Source organism: Scomber scombrus, chromosome 9 (genome assembly GCF_963691925.1).
Source record: "Scomber scombrus chromosome 9, fScoSco1.1, whole genome shotgun sequence".
Classification (NCBI taxonomy): Eukaryota; Metazoa; Chordata; class Actinopteri; order Scombriformes; family Scombridae; genus Scomber; species Scomber scombrus.
The window spans coordinates 22,022,200-22,046,718 of record NC_084978.1 but is presented as its reverse complement, the minus strand read 5'-3'; the positions used below and the strand labels follow the sequence as shown (position 1 = coordinate 22,046,718).

The 24,519-nt window shown below is 39.6% G+C and overlaps 1 protein-coding gene across 1 annotated transcript; it reads right to left on the bottom strand.

The window, feature by feature from the left end:
• Positions 1 to 2,943: 2,943 nt before the first annotated feature.
• On the bottom strand, positions 2,944 to 13,251 carry sncb (synuclein, beta). Its single transcript, XM_062426004.1, has 5 exons — positions 13,131 to 13,251; positions 8,288 to 8,317; positions 7,908 to 7,993; positions 4,526 to 4,612; positions 2,944 to 2,973 (listed from the first exon to the last, which is right to left on the bottom strand). Exons 1-5 carry the CDS (start codon positions 13,249 to 13,251, stop codon positions 2,944 to 2,946), a joined length of 354 nt encoding a protein of 117 aa, XP_062281988.1.
• Positions 13,252 to 24,519: the final 11,268 nt, after the last annotated feature.

The window sequence follows — 24,519 nt, the reverse complement described above, 5'->3', positions numbered from 1 at the left end:
CCACCACATTTCATACTCCTTCCTGCCTCCAACCTTTCCGCTTTGCGACATGTATTTCTCTAGAGCCTCAGTAATTCTGCTCGCCTCGAGTAATCGTGTGGGCTCGAGGATGTTTATAGTTCTCTCATTTTGAGAATCTTCCCTTTCTTGGTACAGTAATGTAGCGGTGGGCTGCAGCTTGGCCAGAACACTGTGTACTGACAGAAGTATTCTCACCATTAATTCAAAGGCCTCCACCAATCCCTGGCTGCCACTGAGTTCTGTTGCCTAGCAACCACATAGTGTGATGAAGGGAGGTGTGCTGTTGGGGGCCAAGGTAGATAGCTCTGATCACATTCTCATCAGGAGCCATCAGGCTGCCAAAGGCCATCTTCTGTGCAATGTGTTGGTAATAATGACTGTGGTGATTCAATGATGAGTGCTCTCCACAGAACAAAACAGGATGCATCACACACGGAGGGCTTCAGCAGCTATTAACAATGTTAATGTTATCTACTGTATGTCGCAGGTTATCACATTCTTAAAACCTGAGAAACAAGTTTCAATACCTTTTATTTTCCAAAATAGTCACATGTAATGATATATATAATAATTCATGAACACAAGTGGAAAAAGGTGAGAGGATAATAAGAAAAAAAAGACAATTTATAGAGCTTTTCTTTGGAATGTGTGGAGATATATATGCTGGATATATATCTTCTTTTTCAGGTGACTGGATGCCAACATGCTTCCATTCCAACATATTTACTTGTCTTAAACCAGACAAGTTGGCTCCAGTTTTAGCTAGAACAGTTTATATTTTAGGGATCATTTGGTCTCCAGTTTCTGTCCAAACACCTTGATGGAGTCCGTGGCCTTGTCTGCAGCTTTTCCTATGGCTGCTTGAGTCTGTTTGCTGGCTTCTTGAGCAGCTTCAAAGAGGGAAACAGAGAAGAAATATTCAGGAAGAATAGCAACAAAACTAACAACCTTTTATTATCAACTCACATACGCACTGTAGCTTCAGTAACTATCTGTTAAAGAAACAGCTTATATCTAAAATATTCAATGCATATTTTGTTTAGGTTATTATTTTACTGTAACATCTTGAGGATTCAGTCTCTTAAACCAGATTCAATTAAGGTCGCTTTCAGTCAAGTTCATTTTTGAAAGCCAATATCACACATAACGTTATGTAAGTCAAATAACAGCGTTATAAGAAGTCCAGTCTAATAAATCTACTATCACTTCTTCATATTATAGATATGAAATTTTAGGAGCTTTTTTTTCATCAACTGTCAAACATTTAATATGGTAACAAAGTAATGTACGTCCTCTGTCTGCTTGTGTCAACACTTATCGGCCGAAAAGAAATACTCATGAAGCCTCTCTGGGCAGCAGAGTGTGCACTGTACCTGTGTTGGCGGTGTCTTTGGAGGAGTCTGCCACCTGCTGCACAGCTTCTTGAGCTGCCTGCACTGAAAACACACCACAGCAGCTTACAGTGAACGACTTAGGGAGGAAAAAGCTCTTGCACTTTACATTTTGCTTCGGAAGATTTGATCTTGTAATATAAATAATTCTTCTGAATGTTTTAAACTTCTATGATTTTAAAGTGCTATGCATTTAAGAATTGTAATCATTTGGGGTTGAACAATGTATCTTTTTTTCTACCACATTACACATTAGGCCCTGTGGCTTCTTCTAGGTTTAGTTCTGTACCTGCAGTGTCTGTGACTCCTTTTGCTGCCGATTGGCTCGAGCCTTTCAGGCTCTCAAAGGACTTCTTGAACGACGCCATGGCTCCTATCTCTGTCCCTGCAGTGTCCACACATCCGTCTGAGCCGACAGCATTGGGAGCAGCTGTTTAATACCCTCTGTTTGAGCCCGACAGCACCGAGCCTGCACGTTCCAGCCGGATTAATCCATACAAAACCCGCCCGAGGCCCGATCAGACTGGCATCCCAACTATGGCAGCGCCCTGCCAAGTGCCAGAGCCCGCTCAGCAGATTTTACACATCCTGCAATCAAACCCCCAGACAAGAGCGAGCAAAAAGGGGAAACATGCATAATAGATACTCATTTAGACCAACAGGCAGGGGAAAAAAACAAAAAAGCCCCAAACAAATGTGGTTACAAGTGGTTGAAAATCTTAGTGATCAATGCCAAAAGTGATTTTAAACATTATCAAACAACACTAACAAATGGTTTCTTTTTTTACTTTTTATTTACAGAGGATTTGTATGTCTGGCTTAACACATAAACCTTTATATTGACAAGTCCTGCAATTTAAAGCACATTTTGATATGACAACCATTATGATTTCAAGACGCAATATATTGACTTTAACTTGTTAAAATCTCAGTACACACAAACACACGCACACACAAACTCTGTCAATTTCTAACAGATAGTTTACTGGAATGATTTCACAAGCAACTATAAAGATACAATGTAAAAAACTCTTACTTCAAAAATGGTTTCCAAAGAAATGCAAAAAGAAAAAAAAACCCACAAACAGGCATTGTCGACACTTAAGAGGATATTATTGTATTAATATCTGCTTGCAACCGGACATATTTATTTTTCACACTCCCAATGTCTCATTGGAAGATGATGAACATCTATTGCACATTTTCTAAATACAGATACACACAAGTACAAAGTCACAAGCCCTGGCTCTGGTCTCATTTCATTGGGAGGGAATCAAGGAAATGAGACTGTGCGGACAATCCTACATCTCAATAAATACCTACACCCAACACATTACATTAATAACATGACATTTACAATATATAATAATAAAAGATTTGTCTTGAAGGAAGAACATTTTTCAGTGGGAATGCTTGAATTTGTGTTGTTTTTTGCAACGGGGGTATAATTGTAATAGTTTCAGCATTTGTCCTTTTTATTGTTAGAAATATTATTGTGCTGCTGGTTGGATGGTGGCTTAGACTGGTGCTTTTATGCTTCTGGCTCGTAGTCCTGGCTCTCCTGGGGGGAAAAAACAGAACAGATATTAAGAGTCTGGTAGATCACATCTGCAGAACAGAGAACACCTCAGGTTAAATTCAACAGTAAGACTTTAATTAAAACTTAATATCATTAAATTATACTTAAATCGGTTTAAGAACATATATGTCAGAGGCTTATGGTAACACAGGATAGCTTTCAGCTGAAAGTAATGATGTCACTCCATCGTAGCTGCGTGCTGGGTCAGTGTCTCTGTCCAGCCTGCAGAGGGCAGCACAAGCCTACAACAGCTTCAAGGACATGTCATCAGCACATTCCCAGCATCCTTGTAACCCTGCACACGCCTCCTCCACACACATGATCATAAATTCTAAAAACCTGGAGTGATACTGGATGGGAGGGATTTTTCTCTCCAAATCTTCCATGAAAAGGCTTGTTCACACCGCTGCACTGAGACTCCATATTTACAGCAATGCAGGGAGACCCTGACATTACCCATAATGCATGGCGGCAGTGAGCGTCATCACCACACCCATTCAGATAGAGAGAGCTCGTGCATGGCTGGTGTAGCAAAGGATGGGGGAGGGGAAAGAGATGCGGAGGAGTAGGAGAGAGAGATGGAGGAGGACATGGATGGAACAAGCTACTGCCTCTGAGAAATTCACTTTTAATTTGCATCTCAGGGAATGCCCCTATTGTATTCCTTTAAATGATTAATGCAATAATCTGAGAAATGAGAATGAAATTCTTTTCATTCTCATTTCTCAAACCTAAACCAAATACACAAAATATATTGAACACTGCTAGAGATGATGCAAAACCTCAGCTTAAATCTTCCTCCATGTGAAGATGATTCTGGATATTTTAATATTTACCAAGGAGCAAAATTAAGGCTAAAGAGATGCAGTGCTTTAAATAATTATATATAAAACTAAATCTATCTCTTCAACATTAATGTGTGATATCTTTATTTTCTATTAGCTATTTCAAATCTGTTTCCAAAGTGAAACGTTCTGCACAGTTGGTCTCGCTCCTGACAGCCAAATTCCAAAAATACCTGTCTGTGTCAGACTTGCATCCTTCCTTGATGCACACACACACACACACACACACACACACACACACACACACACACACACACACACACACACACACACACACACACACACACACACACACACACACACACACACACAACGCTCAGTGTAGGTAGGTGGTGCTATATTCATTCTACTTGCTGTGTGGCAATTGGTTTGTTAGCCCCTCTGTTTTCATTTCGAGAGAAAAGAAGAATTACCTCAGCGTGAGCTGTAGTGTTTGTGTGGGACAGAAGTGGAGGGCAAGTGTACAGAGCTATTGAAATGCAATACAGCTAAAATGTGCATGAGCTGCTGAATACTGATGAGGCTACAGCCACTGTACATGAATGGACTCATCTCTGACTGCAGTCTAAGCCTTTACAGTTTTTACAGGCTTTTAAAGAAACATTTAAAAAGATATTAAGAATGAAGCATATTGTTAAATTCACATTTAGACACTCGTGTATGTGCTTTGTGTCGTGCAGGCCGATTACCTGCTGGGTCTCATCATATGTCTCCCCTTCTGCCTCCAGCATTCCCTCTCCCTGGCCCTCCATGGCCTCCTGCCCATACTCCTCAGGCTGCACAGAGACACAGGGAGAAACACAGAGAGATGAAAAAGATCATATGTACAGTAACAGAAGCACACACACACACACACACACACACACACACACACACACACACACACACACACACACACACACACCCACACACACACACACACATATACACACACACACACACACACACACACACACACACACACACACACACACACACACACACACACACACACACACACACACACACACACATACATTTGCAGTCACCTCAACTTAAAGGATAAGACAAGTCAAGTCAAATTCATTCATAAAACACATTTTAAAACAACAGTTGACCAAAGTGCTGTACAATCAAAGAAGCAGAAGCCATAACACACCAGGATAAAAACAGTAAGACAGTAAGTTTAACAGACAAAAGGCAAAGAAAGGTATACTGAGTTAAAAGCTGGGGAATAAAGATGTGTTTTAAAACAGGATTTAAAAATAGGCAGATGAGGATGGCTATAGTCTTTTTTTTAAATAACACTAATCCCACAAAAAGACCAAAACTAATACCAGGCTGTGGCACTCAGCCCCAAGCCAACTGGCTCCTACTGTAGATATAAATGTTAAAAAAACAGGTCACAAGATTTAATTATTTAAAAAAAAAAGAAAAGCTGAAACAGCCAAAGATTATTACAAATTTACCACAATAGAATTCACATACAATATATCACTGAATGAAAAATAAACTGCAGTACTTCTGGTCATCACAATGAAGGAGCACAACAGTGAGAGCAACAGTGTGGCTCATTCATGTATATCTAATCGTTTTTGGACAACAGGGGTGGTGGGCGGGGTTGTCTATCACACATACGAGTAGGCACAGAAGACAGTTTGACATGTCACAGAATTACAGGTGTAAATAATAAAATTAATGTTGGCTTTATTCTATTTAGCTGCTTCAGTTTCAGAGCTCTGGATACTGTGCATGCTGGCTCACTGTCACACTGCCCTGGCTTACTGGGACACTCAAAAAGAACAGAGCCATCGTTAATGTTATTAGTAACACCTGGGCTTTCCTGAAAATGACAAGTTATAATGTCTACTGTGATAAAAAGGCCTTTAAGCTCTATCAAGCTTTGGCCACAAGGACAATACTTGTTAGTTCTTCAGTTCAGTGTTGGTTTGGGCCTTTTTATGGGACTTATTGACAGTAAGAAAATAAATAAAAACCCCACTCTTATCCTTCAATATTTGAGGTAACACTGAAAATCTAATAACTTGATATCTTGACACAGTTGGCGTAAACATACTCTACATCCTTCTGAGAGCTTTCTGAAGCAGACAGCGCTCATCATTGCTGCACCTGCTACTACGAGCCCTGAAAACAAAGCCAGTGGGTCACCACACATTTATTTTTAAACCCAGCACTAATCAAGTCAATTAGGTCAGAGAGGAGCAGACCATAATCCTGTATGCTGTATTGAGCTGCTGTTATTGCTGTAAGCCCACCAACACGATTAGCTTGGCCTTAAACTCTGCACAATGGGAAACCCCCGCAAAGAGACGCCTAATCGGACGAATCAATGTCCGAGAAAGAGCGAACATGGGAAAGACTGTTAACGTGGTTTTAACTGATGGGAAGTTTAAATTCTGTGTCTGACTGGTCGTAAGTTTAAATTCAGCTGGGACTCAAACACAAGAGAAACCTTATGTCCAACCATAAAATCTAATTTTCAGATACATTTTTTAAGTATTCTAACTTAAATATTATTTTGTCTTCACTGTCTAGCCATCAAGACAAACAAACGCATTTTCTTCTTTAAAACATCTTCAGGATACAGCTACAATGGGTGGATATTTGGGAATACATGAGTTAGAACTGAAAGAAATGGTGCTACACACTCAGTAACAATGTCAGCAGTTCAACAGTCTGTTGTCTAGGTGTTGAAATGAGTAGTCTTATTACTCAGATAGTGCATTTAAGAAGCTTGTTAGAGCAGGCTGTCAGATTCACTATAAGCCAGTCAGTGCAAAGGGTCCAACTCCGTGGGATGAAGGCTTAAGACGGGATGAGGACCTACCCCCTTCACTGACTGAATGTGAGCATGCTGACAGCGCAACAGTCAGGTCATTTAAGTCAAGTTATTTTTATTTATATAGCGCCAAATCACAACACAAGTTCTCTCAGGGCACTTTCACATACAGTAAAGCAGGTCTAGACTGTACTCTTTAATTTACAGAGACCCAACATTCACCCATGAGCTTCAGTTCTCTCCTCGCATGTCCTTGTGTGTACAAACTGATGTGAGCAGTGACAGACAGCTGAGGTCATCGGGGAGGAAGGGTGCAATAATGAAATAGTGGTGTGTTGAAGAGAGCAACAACAGTCTTTTTATAGACCTAAAAGAGTGAAATCAACTCTGTGTGCCATATCAAGGCTTCAGTATAGTTTCACTTAATAATGATTAGTTTCTATTTTAAAAGATTCACCGGTTCACTTATTTACAGCGGAGTGTTTAAGGCATTAAGGTTAGTGGCCTAATGTCCCAGCCAGGAGGAAGAGGATAAGTAAATAAGTAAGTTCAAGACATTTACCCTCTCTGATCTGTTTTGAGAGCATGTTTATTCAGCTTTTCTCAATAAAAAAGATCAAGTTCTTTCAATATACTGAATATTTGTGAATATTTGAACAAAAATAGATAAAATAATAAAATATTGATTGGTTATCACAGATTGGGCTTTTATTTTATTTTATATTTAAATTTTTTATTTTTACAGAAAGCCTGCCTTATAAAGGGGAGGTGTGGGGCTTGACGTGTGTCACATTGGTTAGGGTTAGGGTTAGACCAGGCAGGGAGGGCTTGAAGAAAGACATTAATAAGTTGCATTGTGGGAAATGTAGGTGATACAAGGGTCTAAAAGTCAGGATAGTTTTACACTGTTTATCCGACAAAACAAGCAAGATTTAACTTAAGGCTCCGGGAATTTGTGATGTGTATTTTTCTTTTCTTTTCTTCAAAGTTGTATAGACTTAACAATCATAAAATAACAACTGATAGATTAATGATGATTAATCATTGTTGCATATACTCAAATGACCACAGATTATATTGAGGTTCTGCATGCATTTAAGTTTTTTCAGTCTGTTTTTCAGGACAACACAGATGAAACACCTCTAGCATGACTTCACTGTTGAGAGAAAACTGAATTCCATCAGCTGTGCGTGAACACACTTTAATACTTAATGTGGTAACAGGAGCAGACTGAAGAAAAAGAAACGGTGTAAACTAACAGGAGCTGATGGTGTTTGTAATGGCGTACATACATTCATGTCTGCAGGGAACTCGTCCTTCTTCACCAGGCCGGTGGCAGCAGCAATGTTGCCCATCGCTCCAGTGGTCTTCTCAGCCACTGTGGAGATACACACAAACATCATGTACACACACACACGTGTAACATTATCTCCATAAATTCTGCAGACAGATTAAAACCATGCACATGTTAGCACTCTTTTGTTTGACAACTGATTATCGTTCATAATGACCACTTACACATGCCCCCCTACAACACACACTCAACCCCTCCACTCCCCATAATGAATTTCCCATTATCCAGTCAGCAATAAGCATCTTGTTGCTGCAATGAAAATGAGCTTATTGCTGCAACTAATGATGTTAAGCTTAGAAAAGCAGAGGGAAAACTCACCTGTACCCACGCTGTCTTTGGCCTTGTTACCTGAGTTAACAAAAAAAACATTAATTAGAAAAGGTGCAGGCTCTTGTGAAAATCATTTATCATTTTGCATTTTAAGATTAGTCTTATTTCATATGTGCGTAGATACAGAAACGTCCTACCTAACCACTGAAGCACTACTATCAAAGATTTTTTGGTAGCCTTGTACTTAAAATGCACAATTTCTGAGCGACTTGCTTCTTTTTCTTCTCCAACCTGACACGTCATACATCATCTATCTAACAGCACAATTTATGACATTGTATGCCAACATGACGAAAAAAAGAGTTATTTAAAGATAAAGCAACACTGACAGGGCTGTTTTTAGGCATAAGCAAGCTAGGCAGACTACTAGGGTGCCTGTTGCTGGAGAGGTACCAAAAAGGAAAGAAAAAAGAAGGAAGAATGCTTTGTAAATAATTCCAGATGCCATCTTCTTTTAGAAGTCATGTTGATGTGCAATGCTCACATTTCGTTGTTTAAAATAATCTGCTGCTCACACTGGACTAAGCACCTGATGCTGAGAGGAGACAAGAAGCAGACTGTCTTTCTATAAGGAGCTGAAACTCGCTGTCATAACATTAATTACATGACAAGCAGTCAACTGCAAGCAGAGCAGTGATCTTGCAGTTTGTGACATTTTGTAAGTGAATCAAACTTTTAAAGTGATGCTGTTGGTTGAATGCCTCAATGTTTTAATGATGCTGAAATTTAACTGTCTGTCTTAACAATGTCCAGACCTTCCTGCCACAACAGATCCAGTGACATCATCTCTATTATCTCTATTATAAAAAATACTATAGGAAAATATACAAAATATTATCTTAATGCAGAGCTCATCAGCTGTACAACGTATCTAAATTGCTCACGATTTTCACACAAGCCTCAAATGGCATTGTATGTTAAATCCCTAACATGATTAAAACCAAGTTAAGACATAAAACAGGGATTAGTGTTCATGTGAAACTATTAACTGACAGACTACAACATGCTGATGACGTGAAATAGACCAGAAACTGTGTGAAGTTGGATAAAGTTGAATATAGAATAAAATATTATGAGTATTAAATTGCAGCATGAGGCTGACATCACATACCACATCCTGTATAACTGTGCACACGATAAACAGTGAAATATAACTTAAACCATTAACTTTGCACTGTCACTAACAACTAATTAGTTTTATATGTAAGTAGTGAAGCGGTAATGTCCAAATAATCATCTGAGCAAGTGTCACATGCATAAGTGAACTCTTGACCACTGTGGTTGTGTAATGTCTGTAAGATGATGTCTTTACAATGTGCTCATTATTTCCTTTTGTGATATTTGTCAAAGATTTAGTTTACTACTCACATTTTCCCACAGATTTATAAGCACAAGAGAACAATCTTGTCTGCTGCACTTGAGATTCGTGCCACTTCTCTACAGAGGGGTTATTAAACTCTAGAGCTGCTTAAACTACAACTATTGTTCAGTCAGACCTACACTTTACCATCGAGCTATTTGGGCAAGCTACTCTGTGCCCACTGGTCCTGGTCACTCAAGCCTGGTCATCCTCTTTACTGTGCAGCAGTCATGTGCCTTATTGGTCCCTAAGGGCCTTTAAAAGCAGACTGAGGAGAGGCAAAATGATGATGAAGTACAGAACTGTCGCTACAAAAGGCTACCCTCAAAGCAAACCATACATCTGAGAGATGCATCCATTTGAGAGCTTCACTTCACTGGTGAAGTGCAGCAAATGAACTACAACTACAGTACTGCTAATGGTTATCTTTGTGAAGGTAAATTATTATTTATTTCTAATAACAGTTTCTATTTTTAAGCTTTGTGTTTTCCAGGAATTGAATCATAACTCCCACTGAGAAATGTTTGCAACATTTTCCTCCAACACAGGATTTTATGATCATTTTATCATAAAGATATAAGTCATCTAGGTGGTTATGAAAATACCAGAATAAGTTTTCCATTTTCAAAGTTAATTACTTAGATGCCTAGCTTGCACCTGCTAGGAGCACAGCAGAGGTATTTATCACTTTTAGCAGTTTCAGCTTTTAAATTAACACAAAAAAGTATGATGCACAACACAAAAAAATGAAGTTAATTTCAAATATAACTTCCTCTATCTATTAAATGCATGAAATAATTGTGAACTGATCATTGTTAATATACATTAGCATCAGTGATAATGATACAATTGAAATACATTACATGCAGATTGTCATAATGCAATTTTAGACAGTAGCTATTGTTTGACAAATGTTAGTAAAATGCATAATTGTATACATTAAACTGAGTATGATATGGTGTGAGTGCAAGGTTTCACCAAAAGTAATAATTGTTGCTTTTAAAGCAGCAATGTATACTGTATACACTGTAACGCTCCACCATGTCATTACAGGGTAGACGCTGTATGAATGAGATTGTAAATTGTGACAATAAACGGCATCTTGCACAGCAGGGTTTTTTCCTTCTCGCCTCACTCAGGCTGACTGCTCAGCTCAGCTGGGTGGGCGGGCTGCAGCAGTAGCAGCTGTCAAAAGGTGGGCCACAGACCTATCAGATGACTCTTACCCCTCCTCCAAGAGGGGCCTTCAAGCAAATCATATACAGCTTTCTAGGGCACCACCACGCTCAACAAGCAGGACGCAGAAGCACAGAGATGCTACAGTTATGCTCCTTTCCCTTTTCTGTGTACCATAGGCACAAGACAGGCTGAGACATAGCATGGAGACGATGAAATGAGCCTGCACGTGTTCAGTTCTGCTGATGAGTGACAGGAACACGGTGATAAATACTGTACGTAGTGTAATTGTATTCGATCTCACTGCAGACACATCTGACAACTTCTCCTGGAACACCCAACATCTCTCGAATCAATCTAAAACACACCGTCACTGAATCAATGGTACATGCTGGTGACTGTCAAACCAGCAGGGGTGTCACCAGAAATATGGGCCCTCTGTAATGCCTGGCAGGCTCCAGGGCCTCTGCCAAGCTCTGCATCCCCTGAGTCACCCTGCCCTCCCCCTCACTCAACCCTGACAGACCAACTGTAGCCTGACAAGGAGATCTGGCTGATATGGAGGAAAATATTTATCATAACCGTCATGGGGATGTTTGTAATATAGAGTTGGTGAAATATATGAAATCACATGAAATCAAACAGACCAAGTGATATTCATTACACTTGACTGCATGGTTCATGACACAAATAGTCTGGATTAGTTCATTAACAGACCATTAATTGAAAACTATTTTGATAATTAGCTAATTGTGTAAGTAATTTTCCAAGCAAAATACCAAACATTATATAGTTTCAGACTCTTAATCATGAGCATTTGCTGCTTTCATTGTCTTATGTAACAATTAACAGTAAATCTTTGGGTTTTGGACAGTTGTTTGCAGACCAGATGATGAAAAATCAAGATGATACTATTTAGATTAAAGGACAATGACATTAATTGTTAGTTGCAGCCCTAGAGTTATTGTTATAGGGTTTAAAACAGGATCAGGTTCTCTAAAACACAGTACATGTCATTTTGTTCAATATTTGAATTTACTGAACTTGGAATCAAATATTTAGACAATAGAAGCAGTTATCATGACATTACATTTTCATTATTCCATAATGATTTGACACCATTAAAGAATAACCCCGAATAACTGGCCCGCCCTAGTACAGATAATTAAATTATGCATAGCACTTCCTTTACAAGCACAATAGATATTCAACTTGAATCTGACAACTGTGGAAGTTGGTCTGGTTTAAGGTTATGAACACAAAGGGACTGACAATGTGTTTTGCCAGTTTCTATTTTTTCTGGTGTCCATCTACCTTCCTTTTTTCCTCAGTGCTAACAGAAGTCTCACGTGTGATTTATTTAAATGACTTGAATGAAGTAAAGCAAGAGCAATCAATTGGGCTGTCTACTTCACAGCTGCACTCATAATCAAGAGACAGAGGCACTAATCTGTGCAAATATCTGTAATGGTGCCTGTTACAAATTAGGCTGCCCTAAAAAGGACAAAAGCAGAGGCCTTTTGTCTGTTTGTCTCTAGGAGGTGACAGCGGGGACGAGGCTGTTTTACAATCTGCTGCCGTCCAATGCACGGACATGTGGCAAGAGCTGCTCTCACCATCCTGCTGCCCCACCCCCACCCCTGTTCCCATCTCCTGCCTGTAACCCAGTCAAGTCAGGCGACAGGGCAGAAGGACATTCAGAGCCTCGAATCACATCATCTACATCAAAGATGACTCCCTATCCAACTGCATTGTTATTTAAACTACTGATATTAGTAGTATTAAATGGTTATAAATTTGATCTAATGGGTAAACCTGCAGATGTAATTAATGATATGCTGCATCGGCATTCATACGTAAAACAAAGATATTGATCACCTGGGGGTCTTAATGGGATTACTGCTGCTATGCTCTATGGTCTATACAGTGAAATATTGGTCATTTTAATGTTAGCCGCACAGCATAGTCCAATAAAATAAACGTAGTCACACAGAGGAAGCCATGCAGCTATAATATTGCCACCTAACTGTATTATAACAGTGAACAAAGAGGATAACGCTGCAGCCTGCTGGTTTCTTTCATGTATGAGACGAGCAGGGTTCTGCTACTATGTATTCAGCCATTAAAGGAAGTTATTGTATAATTTAACCATTTGTTTCAGGACATATGGGAATGCTGCATGAGCAAAGTCATAAAATATTCTCTCTGCTCCTGCATGAAGCGGGCAACCTCTATGGGCTTGTGATATGCATAAACAGTGAATAAAGTGCAAACAGAGGTTCGTGATCATCTTACCTACAAACATGACGCCTTCTTTAGTCTTTTCTGCTGCAACTGCGACTCCTTCCTTGGTCTTCTCTGCAGCCACAGCCATCCCTTCTTTTGCTTTAGACAAACCCTTCATAAACACATCCATCTTGGCCGAGCTTACTGTGGAGACATGGACCATACATGCTGTCAGTCACCATTCACTACTGTCACTGTGTCCACATGTGGACTTTAGCTTAATTATAGGGGATGATGTCATTAAATACCTCCTATCATTAATAACCAGCTTTAAGCATATTGTTTCTATATATTCCTTTAAACACCTATGGATTTTTATTATATCATGAGACCATACGTTTTGGTAAAAGAAGGCAGTACCGCCTCCTGTGGTTGATCCTTGACAGCTGCAGTCCCGCCATCAGCCTGTAGTACAAACGCTCTGTTCACTCATGCATTCAACCCCCTTTTCACAACCTCAAATACATTAAATATTCAAAGGCGAAAAAGATTTGAATGAAACGGTTAATTGTGGAGGCACTCATTAATTATTGCTCGCGTGTAATGCTACTCTCTGTGGCAGCGGGCTGACAGGACTGCGCCTGGGAATAGAAAAAGCACAGGCCTTTTTTAAAGGGGCTACACAGCATATACTAGAAGGTGGCATTTATTGCAAGAGCTACACAACGTTGCTGAGGGGGAAGGGAGGCACGATCTTCACTATCATATCAGCACGCGTCACGGTTTTAACGTAGATGTATGTGGATGTAATCTGAGGTTGTCCGATCACACACAAACAGCATTTTCATACATCAGCATCAGATGCAACCCAACAGTACGGGTGGCATTCTTGTATAAGGCACCAAAGCATCATCAGAGTCCCATCCTGGATGTTTCGGGTCAAACCTTTAGTTATCACACACACACACACACACACACACACACACACACACACACACGCGCGCGCGCACACACACACACACACACACACACACACACACACACACACACACACACACACACACACACAGATTCTCACGTTTTCATCCATCCCTAGCTGAATTTCTGAGCTTTTGCTACATAATCCGAACTGGTAATAAACTGAGATGCATTTACTATGAACGTGGGTGAAAACGCTTGAACTTATTGAAAGCAAACCATCTACTGATGACGATGCTTACATGCATGGTCCTCAAATGGTGGTGACCTCTATATGCTTAAAAAATAACATTATTGAAGGATATAAGGAATAAAAAGGAGTCCTTACCTATTTACAAATCGTCTTCGACTTGTCCCCTTATGATTCTGTCGCTCAGTCGAGTCAAAGTATCGTCTAAATGAGGAGATATCTTCAAATGATCACTAGGTGGGCCTTCCTCGGGATGATCTCCACAAACAGGGACGGCCCCCTTCACAGCGCGGCTGAGACTATCACGTACACCCCCCCCACCCCCCTCCACTCCACTCCGCTCCCCTCCCCTCTCTTCACCGTCACCGGCTCCCTCCACTATTGATCACCCCAGATGTCAACTGGTACATCCAGCAAAATGAGTTTAACAGAGCCACACCAGTCACTTTGTTCCTTCACTATTGCTGCAGTTTAGACCCAATGTCCATGACAAAAAAAATGTAATTTGAGGACATGTTGTACACATGTGGGAAGCAACTGCCATTTTCCTTTTGTACTGAACACACAGTGATGATCGAAAATTACATTTTTGAATGAAACGTCTCCATAAAATCTGAAAATATTCAAATGATCAAAATGAGGACTTTATTTTACTCAATTTTGACGTGTTTGCTTACTTGATCTCAAAAGCCTAAAACATATAATTATATGATGATTTCTCATAATAGTACATGCTTAAGTCAGTGAGTTATCGATATTGGTATAGACTATTTCCTGATGATTTGATTGTGAAAGTAGATTTCCTTTAATATTTGGACTTTTTTTGCACAAATAAATTGTTTGAAAATGAATATGCAGCGCTATGGGTCTGATTTAAATGAATGTGCTGTGTCTTGTAAGCCACTGCACGTTGGGCACAGTTGTATGCATGACATGATAATAAACTCTTTATTCATCCATGCTACTATGTACAATGATATGGACTCAAAACACTATTACAGTCCCAATATGAACATTACATTTTGTTAGTGTGTCTATAGGTTCCACTGTTTGTGAAATTTAAACAAATAAAATGATTTCGTTTGTTTAATATTTCTTGACCCACTTGACTATTAATTCTTGTTGGACCCCATTTTGCATTAAAAGTCGCTGCTGTATTTGTACTGATAACTGGTATCACTGTCATGGATCTCATTAAGTTATGAGTAGATGTAATAACCGGACTGTATCATAATTTATTGGGCCTTTACTTTTAACTGCTACAATGGGCCAGTAGTTCATTAACCCTGCCTCCTTATAGACTTAATTCTCATGAGGTTGGAGACATTAAAGACATCTGAGTCCTGAGTGGGGTGCCAATATTGACATGCAACGATCTGCATTAACCAAACATCACCGTGATCCACGGGTGATACCATTTTGTGGAAGAGATGGGGGTGTGTCGATTTAGCATGAAGCCACACGAGACCTGCTGTATATATATATATTTTTTTTACAAGCTGGAGGAGTAAATTGATGCTTTGGAAATAAAAGCACGCATCGTGTTGTTCGATATAGTTATTACAGCAAAAGATACGCTGAATAATTATAATTATTTCTAACCAGACGGACAAAAATAAATATTAGAATATTCTTCCAGACCAGCTTTTAAAACACTAGTTGATTTCTGCTAGCTTATTTAATTGAAAACTACCACTATTCGTGAGTTTATCGTGTATTTGACATGTCTCAGCCAATCAGAATAAAGGATGACCTCAGGTCGAGTCCCAATTTCCATCGACTTAAATATCGACCATCCCTGCCGGCCACGATGCTTTAAGGAGGACTAAACGACAGTCTGAGAGTATTATCACACACCGATTTGCGTTATTTGTGCTGTGACTAGATACTATACATTTACCCACGTTTCATTGAGCTGATTTACAGCCTCAGCCAAGGGTTAAAAACCAACTCTTCCACGCCCCCCGAACCCCACCCTCCACTAGCACCACCACTGTCTGACGTATGAGTAGTGACGCCATCCTTCTTGTAGTGGGCGAGTGATTGCTAAAATCCCCCCCCCCCAACTCCCCTTTCAGTTTGAGGAAATCCCGGATAGCTACCACTCCTTGAATTATCCTGCCCCGTCTCACCTGGTCTCTGCGAGCATGAGCAGGGAGCCTGTTGCTCTGCACAATACTGTAAAGACAAATGTGGCCACCATATTGTCCTAACATAGGAATAAAGCAGCTTTTATGTGCTGGAGCAGCCAAAAATATAAGACTCACCGCCCATGTATTCGTTTAATCTTAAGAGGAAACATGTATTTGTTATGTTCCTATAGCGCTGTGGAGCAGCACAGTGTAAAACAGCCATCGTGAGCTTGTTTTTTATCACTCCATCAGACTCTCCTTTGAGTGATTCGTGCCTTACCACAGAATCATCTCATTTCAGCCTTCATCAGTGAGTAAAGCGCTGTCCAGGGTGCTGAACGTGTGTCTCTGTCCATGGTGCTGATCTGCTTGAGCCAATATTACACAGCCCTGCAGGATGAAGTGCAAGACAAAGAGGAAGTGATGTCTTCCATCAAGACAGTGGAAGAAAACTTCACAGTGAATCCATCTGTCTTTTAAGGAACTGCCATCAGCTCAAACCTAAAGTAGTCTTGCTTCATCACTGGCTGCTGTACTTGTAAGCCGCGCCTGCCCCCTTGTGGTCATTTGTAATAATGGCGACCATTTTGTATTTACAGCAGCATTTAGAGGAATTGTAGTTGTGATGGAACAGCTGTTTGTGACACTGCACAGTTGTGTAATAAGAACAGAGACACTCCTCGGTTAGCAAACATACAGTTCTTCACCTGAACTTTTGTTAAAAAAACAAACAAACATATTTTAAATCAAAGTCCGAGCCCCACATATTCTTAATGACAATCCAAGCCCCACTCACTTTTTTAGCAATGTTGCAAAGTTAGGTAATTTTTCATCTGGTTTTATGTCCATGCGAAAAGTTTCCATTTTATGTTCTATCTATGTGTTTAAATGTTTACTGATGTAAACATTCTTCAGCTTTTTTAAGGATACTCCAATCAAATACAAAATCAAATCAAAATATTACTAATGCGCCATTACCATATACATGTCATTAATTATTACAACACAATAATTTTAAATTCAACCTCATCAGGGAGATTTCTCTGAACTACTGTCTAACCAGTACTACTCTGTGCATTACACTTTAGGAACATCAGTTGTTGTTGTTTTTTAAAATCCTGTAAATATGCAGTCATTTCATTGGCCACAGTCAGTCTAGCTTGTACTGAATATAGTTCTTGAGTTTAAGCCATCATCTTTGTAAAACAGTGCATTGGTAATAACTTTTTTGAATAATGTCATCAAAATTACCCATAATGTTACCAATAGATTATAACTAAACCATAATGTTAGTGCCTTCTTTTTCATTTTAATTTCAACAGAGGATGAGCAAAAATAAAAAACAAAAAACAAAAAAAAACTGTGAATTGGTAATAACTTTTTGAATAATGTCATCAAAATTACACATAATGTTACCAATAAATTACAACGAAACCTTCTTTTTCGTTTTAATTTCAACAAAGGACAAGCAAAAATATGCTGCTTTCAGGTGTGATACCATGCTGGTCTGTTATTTCAGCTTAAGATTGTTATTAAAACACAAATCCAGTCCAGCCCTTTTGTGAGATACATTGGGTGACTGTGCAGTTTTCACTTGTGCCACTGATACTCTGCAGTTAGTTACCTGTGTCGGTCTGGCTGCTGTGTGGTTGACTTTACGTGCAACGCTTTCACAAACACTGGATGCAGTCGAGCCACCGCCACAGCGAGCAGGAGATTGCAGATTCATCAAGATTCATCAAGTGTATGTGACTCTCTTCAAAGGAAAGGCGCTATTGTATGGCCACAAAATGGGCAGATTTGTCATCAGGCTCCATTGTTAAAACAACTTTGCTAAATGAATCTCAAAAGTTCTAGTGACACAGCTGCTAAATTGACCAAAATTGACCTGTTTTGGTGTGGCTTGTTCAAATGTGCAACATTCAGTTCTTCTTTGTTGTTCGTTCTTTCTTGTTGTATAGTGTCTTCTGTGGCTCTCAAAATACATCATACAACATGAAATACAACTGGTTCCACAAGCTGAGTAGAGAATAGAGTATTCCTTTAGACAAGTAAAATAACGTAATATCTAAAAGTAGTGGAATTCACCTTTAACTTCAGCCACTGCCACACAGCAACCAGTCAGTTATATTGACTGGTCAGACTTGCTTTCCAGTTACATTGTTTCTTCCAAGAGCAATTTTCAGGTTTAGTTTATAATGTGTCTGACATTCAAACCAGTGCATCTTTTGCTGTAATATTAACAGCCACATTCAGATCAATATTAGTAATGAAAGGTAGATTTCACATCTGCGGAGGAGGTGACTAATCAATGTGGGAGTGCGTGCTGAAACGGATATTAAGTTCTAAGACCTGTGACTCAGCTAAGATCCCTACAGGAAAAGACACATAACAAGCCTGCATCCTGTAATTTTATTCAAACTGGAAGGAACTGCAATGCATGCTAGGAGGTATATTGCAAGCAAATTAGGTAACATTTTCTAACAACAGAGTCCTAACCTTGTGCCTTTAATTAATTGAAAGAAGGCTGGTTTGATCATTCACTAAATCAAATGATCAGTTTAACAAAAACAACATGTAAGTTGAAATGTGTAGCTTTCACAATTAAAACAATTCCCAAACCTATAATGAGTATAATGAGTCTTTATTATTTTAATTATGTCACTAAATGTGTTATGTTCTGAAATGGTTCCAAAGCTATAAATAAATCAAATTACATCAAGATACCAATGTGGGATTGTCCATCTTATCCCATTTGAAATGGTTTCCACCACACCTTATGAACAACACCACCATTGGAGTTGCCCTGAGGCACAATTATAGACGTGTTTGTAAGATGCCTGAGCAATTACAATTACTTCAGATTTAATGGTTAAAGTTTCTGCAACTTGAAACAAATTCAGATTCATGAGAATCAGTCATCCCAGTAAACACATCACAGTTGGATGTGGTCCTGATTGGCTCCCCTCAGTGGAAAACTCCTTTCAGTAAACAGCACCTTAATGAACACCACTTTCTAAAGCAGATTTACCTTATTTGAGGTAGAGGAGCATGCTGTTTGCTGCTAATAAGGGTCCAGTGTGACTCAGTTTTCCAATCCATTTAACAAAATACCCTTTTTACTACACTACATTAACTGGCACAACACTAAAATCACTCTCGGCCTGAGCTGTAGTATATTTGAAATCAAAATCATGAAAATTGAATAATAACTGCGGCTTAACTTCCAATTTTAACAGAATATATGCCCAGTGGCCCACGGCAGAGGATAATAGTTGTACAGGTTGTTAAAGAAGCAGGGCGTATCTGAAGTAGTAATAGTAGTTGTAGCAGTGAGTACAGGTTCAACAGGCCCAGCAGGCCAACAATAAAGGTGATTCAAGCGTTATATTCTGGGAAATAAAATGCTCCCTGTGTGCAGTTCCAAAATCACTAGCACAGTACGATGTCTAAGACTTAGCCGTGGTCCTTTCAGCCACCAGTGAACCCAGCTTTATCTATCATGGCCATTTTACGAGCTGAGCTCCTGCATGATGCTTTTCCTTTTACAGATCCATCGAGTGGAGTCAGTCAGTCACAGCAGATAATCCCAATCAATCTGACTTATAAAATCTTGACACAGGCCGAGGCCGTGCTACAGCTGAAATGTACAGCTGTTTAGATTGCAAGTCATTTCCCTGTGGCAAGTGCGTACACACTGCATCTGCTTTCTGCAGCTGAGTGAAAATAAAACCCTGAGTATTCAAGTCTAGGTTTTACTCCCTCTTTGAAGCAATCAGAAATGATTGGGTACATTTACCACATCAGATTGCACAAACATTCTTTAGTCTGCCATAGTCTGCTTGCCGCAGGTCCTCTAGTAGAGAACATTCATGACATTTTTAAGAATGAGTGAGCCAGCAGGGTAGACCTCAACACCTGTAGGTGGCAGCAGAGACTGTCTATCTTCTCAAGGAGTGTGATTATTATTCACAGCACTAACCATGGTACATATCAACCCAGGACATACGTGGATCGATTCAGGTTAATGTACACCCACGGCTGCAGAGAATGAAATATTTACTTGTATATGACACTTCTCCGGAGCTTGAGTGTAGCTGTTATTACAGAGCAGGATGCTGCTGTCATCTCCTTAACCAGTCTTAGCTCTTTGTGTGTGTCTTTGCATCTGTACGACCAGCAAGTTTAGCACCGACATCCAAAATGCTTCAAGATGAACTCTCATCTCACAGTCAAGACACTGATAGAGAAAGAAAAATAAGAATAATAAGAATAAGACATATTCCTGGGCTGCTTTAATCATACATACTTTAACCTAATCTCAACATGACTTTCATAATGTACCCTGTTAACAGCTCTGGAGAGGATTTGTGCTCTATTTGTTAATCTATCACACACGCTTGTATCTGTCTGTCATAAAAAATGTAGCTGTGACCTTTTCATATCTCTTAAGAATAGACCCACGCTTTTGATAATGTGTGTTAATTTATGTAGCATTCGTTGTTAACATATTTGCTTTAGTAATCCTTTATCCACTGTATCCATTATACATACTTTGTGCATGTCTATAGTCTGCTGATCGAACTATCCTTCGGGTATAATAAAGGATGCACTAAAATTAAAGGCATTATGCAAATTGTACATACAAAGTGCTTAAAGCTATTCTCCATCTTTTTTATGTATGCAGGCTTAATTCAATGAATCTGTGTGAGAGCGCTTTCACCAATGATTGAACTCAATATACAGAACTTGAATGTAAGCCAAGCTATACAGATTAACAATCTGACATACTGGAAGCAATATTACAATTATGTCATAGCAATTTGTTAAACTGTCTCAAGGCGGACCACGTGCACAGAAGGATAACTTATGGGTTTTGTGTGCCTGCAAGAAGGCATGTTTCGCTGCAAATTTGCCCCTTACAGGAAAGGCTGCCCATTTTTCTTTTATTTATCAATTTTTGGCAGTTATATAAACCCATCCCAGCTGGCTGGTTTGCCTGCACAATTGCCTGCTATTAATGTTGATGCAAAATTGCATTACATAATATGTTGTGCTGTCTTTTAGAGGAGTAAAACAGCTGTGGCTATTGGCTGTCTCTGCTATGCACAGAGTCAAGCACTCTCCTCTAGCACACTGCCAGACAACAGCTTAATCATAAATGGGAGCTATCACAGGTCATTGTCAATTTTAAGTCATATCAATGAAGCTTTTGTAACTGCTACAGCACTTCAATATATTCTGTTAATGAATTAGAAGATTTTAACTCCTGGGAGATTTGATTCATTTATATTCTTTTATCAGACTGCTGCTAATTTAAACACAGTAGCCGTACAATGTCATCAGTGACAGACAGAGAAATCAATCTCCGTTACAGAGAGGGAGAGGGCGAAGGAGAGTACAACATTTTCTGCGACTGACTGCCTGTTGGTTCCCACCAGATGGTAGTGCAGCATTGCAGAGGAGCATCTCTCAGAACAGGATGAAAATGGTGCAGAAGACGAGCTGTCTGAAAATGAACGCTGCAGATTCTGAGGTACGAACCTTAATGGGATAATAGGGTAATATCTTACCTACACCATTATTGTGCGAGGCAGCACATTAAAAAAAAGACAGAATCAGGAATGATAGCAGTATATCTTTCAGCATCTCCCATATGGTGTACCCAGGGGGACGATTAAAAGTGGAGCACACTGATAGCTTGGATGCAAGGAACGTATGTGCGTATGGCTGCAGTTTTGAATCCAGTCACTTCCGTAAATGAATCCAGGATTTAGTGCAATCATAATATTCAAACTGCAGACTAAATACTCAATCCGCCAGGACCAGAGACATCCAATTGGGTTTATAGAGAGCAGACACGGAGGAGAGCAAATGTCAAATGTGCTTACATGTGATAAGTCAAAAAATGTGCTTTATTTGCATCACAGAGAGCATTTTACAGAGGGATTTGTGACTTTTTGTCACCAAACACTGCTTTGTTGTGCATAGTGCTGGCATGTGATTTCATAGGTATTCTGATGTCAAATACAAAGCACTCCTTACCTGTTACAACGCTGAATCACTTGGCTGTTTCAGATTTGGCCTTTTCAAATTTGCCATGCAGTAAGTGCATGTTGAAGCAAGATCAACCTGGCTGTTTCAACCAAGTTTCCAATTCTCCTCTGCCCCTACACGCAAAGTCAAGTATTGTTTTTGTGCTGTAATGCATGCCATTTGGGAAATATCTTGGCTGTCTTTTAGCTCTATATTGGATGGGCACAGATAGATTCACACTCTTAAAAGTGCTTGAAGAAAGTGTAGTGAAGGAAGTTTGTCACACTGTAGCAAAAGCACAAAATAGGTTGGGAACAGCGAGTGGCCATACATAACAATGCTGCATTTTCTGTGCTCACTAAAATGGAAGTAGAAGGGAGGATGTCATGCTCTGCTGATGGAGGTTTTGGGCCAAATTCATTAACAGGAAAGAGGAGTTTTTAAAGGTGAAACATATCTTGCCGTATATGTGTTCTGACAAAACATATCAGTGCTGGAAACATCATCCACGAGTTCTAAGGCAGAACTGAATCCTTTGAAGTTGTGCAAAATGGCTCTCATAAGATGAGAGCTCTGCAGACAGAGACATCCAGCATATAAAAAATGCTGTGATTGGAAACCTGGTAAGCTAATGAGTTTGCACTTCTATCTTCTCAATTTGTACAGGCTTTTGTGTCAAGGCCTTTGAGGCTTTTCTGTGCCAAGTCTTGTAATAGTGTTCTCATTGTTCGCCTGAGAATCTGACACTTTTTCATGAAACTTGGGGGAATCCATCTCCCAACTTTTTCACATGGGAAAGACAAGGAGGCCGGGAAAATCACTGTGAATTATGGATATTGTAGCAGGGAAATTAAGACGACAAAGAAATGTTAGGAAAAAAAAAAATCCTGTCTTAAAAGGCTCCAAAGGGTGGATATTTCAAGACTGTATCTGAGCTGCAATGCGGCGTAACAAGTCATAAGTAGTTCTTGTTAAAGACTTATGAAACCATATTGCTCATTCCTCCTTCCCCCTCTCCTTGTGTTAGTCTGAAAGGCTGAACTCTTATGGGCAATAACCATTTGTAACTATTAGCTGTTGACTCCTCAAATAATGTGTATATTAGAGCTGTTGCTGTAGACGTGAAATTATTTAGTTGGTTGTGTGGTAGTCATCTCACACTCTCCCTGTCTCCCTCTCTCTTTCAATTTGCCTCTGTCTTAGCAAACCGCATAACTATCTGATAAATGAGCTACAAATGAGAGAGGGGTTTTACACATGGGAGTTGTTCAAATTATTGGGAGGGCAGTGACCACAGTGCTTATTTGAGCTTAAGATGCAGGCTGTTGAGATTTGCTGGAAGCGAATCTCGAGGCTGGTTGAGTCTTCAGGCATGTCCAATCCTATCCATTCAACCATTAATGCCTGAGAGTAGACCAGAGGAAACATTACAGCCCTTAGATCAACTCTGAGGCAGAGGGACCAGGGTCCCTTTCCTCCTCGAACTCACTGCTCCCTTTGCCCAGCCAAACTCAATAATTCTTACACATGACAAGACAGCACAGCACACTCTCCATATCCTCCTCCTCACTATTTTAAACGACTGTATGCTCAGCAGTTTAGTTTTTTAATTATAGTTACTTCAATGTAATAATGTCTGGGGAGTTTGAGATAAACATCCAGCACTGAACAGACTCATTATATACTTTATGTATGTAAATAGCTGTTTACTCACAAATATTCTATTGGTCAAACTACAGAAGAGTAGTATGGAAGTATAATTTCCTGGTAATGCTCTGTACAGTTAAGAAGTACAGTTCAAACTGTCCACCTCCCTCTCACTGTAATTCACACACATAAACACACACACACACACATAAACGCACACAGTAATTCTATGAGGCTCAAGGTTGTCGTGCTTATTGAATATATCAACTTAACCACTGATGTCATTGATCAAAAAGCCAATTCCAGTTCTATTATTGTGTTAGAGGGTAAAACAATTGCCAAATGACTTTGTAAGGTGCACTCACTTGGTAAACAGATCTGAGATCCATTAAAGCCTTGGAGATTATCAAGCCTCAGTCCAACAATTTGTGGAGATTGCTCTAAACACCTTGCTGGTGACCTTCCTCGTCCAGTT

Excerpts from the sequence above, each read along its gene's own strand:
- sncb (XM_062426004.1), bottom strand. The coding sequence starts at position 13,251 with ATGGATGTGTTTATGAAGGGTTTGTCTAAAGCAAAAGAAGGGATGGCT. Across the intron at positions 7,994-8,287 it reads CAAAGACAGCGTGGGTACAG|TGGCTGAGAAGACCACTGGA; the intron begins GTGAGTTTTCCC and ends GTATCTCCACAG. Across the intron at positions 4,613-7,907 it reads AGTTCCCTGCAGACATGAAT|CCTGAGGAGTATGGGCAGGA; the intron begins GTATGTACGCCA and ends GTCTCTGTGCAG.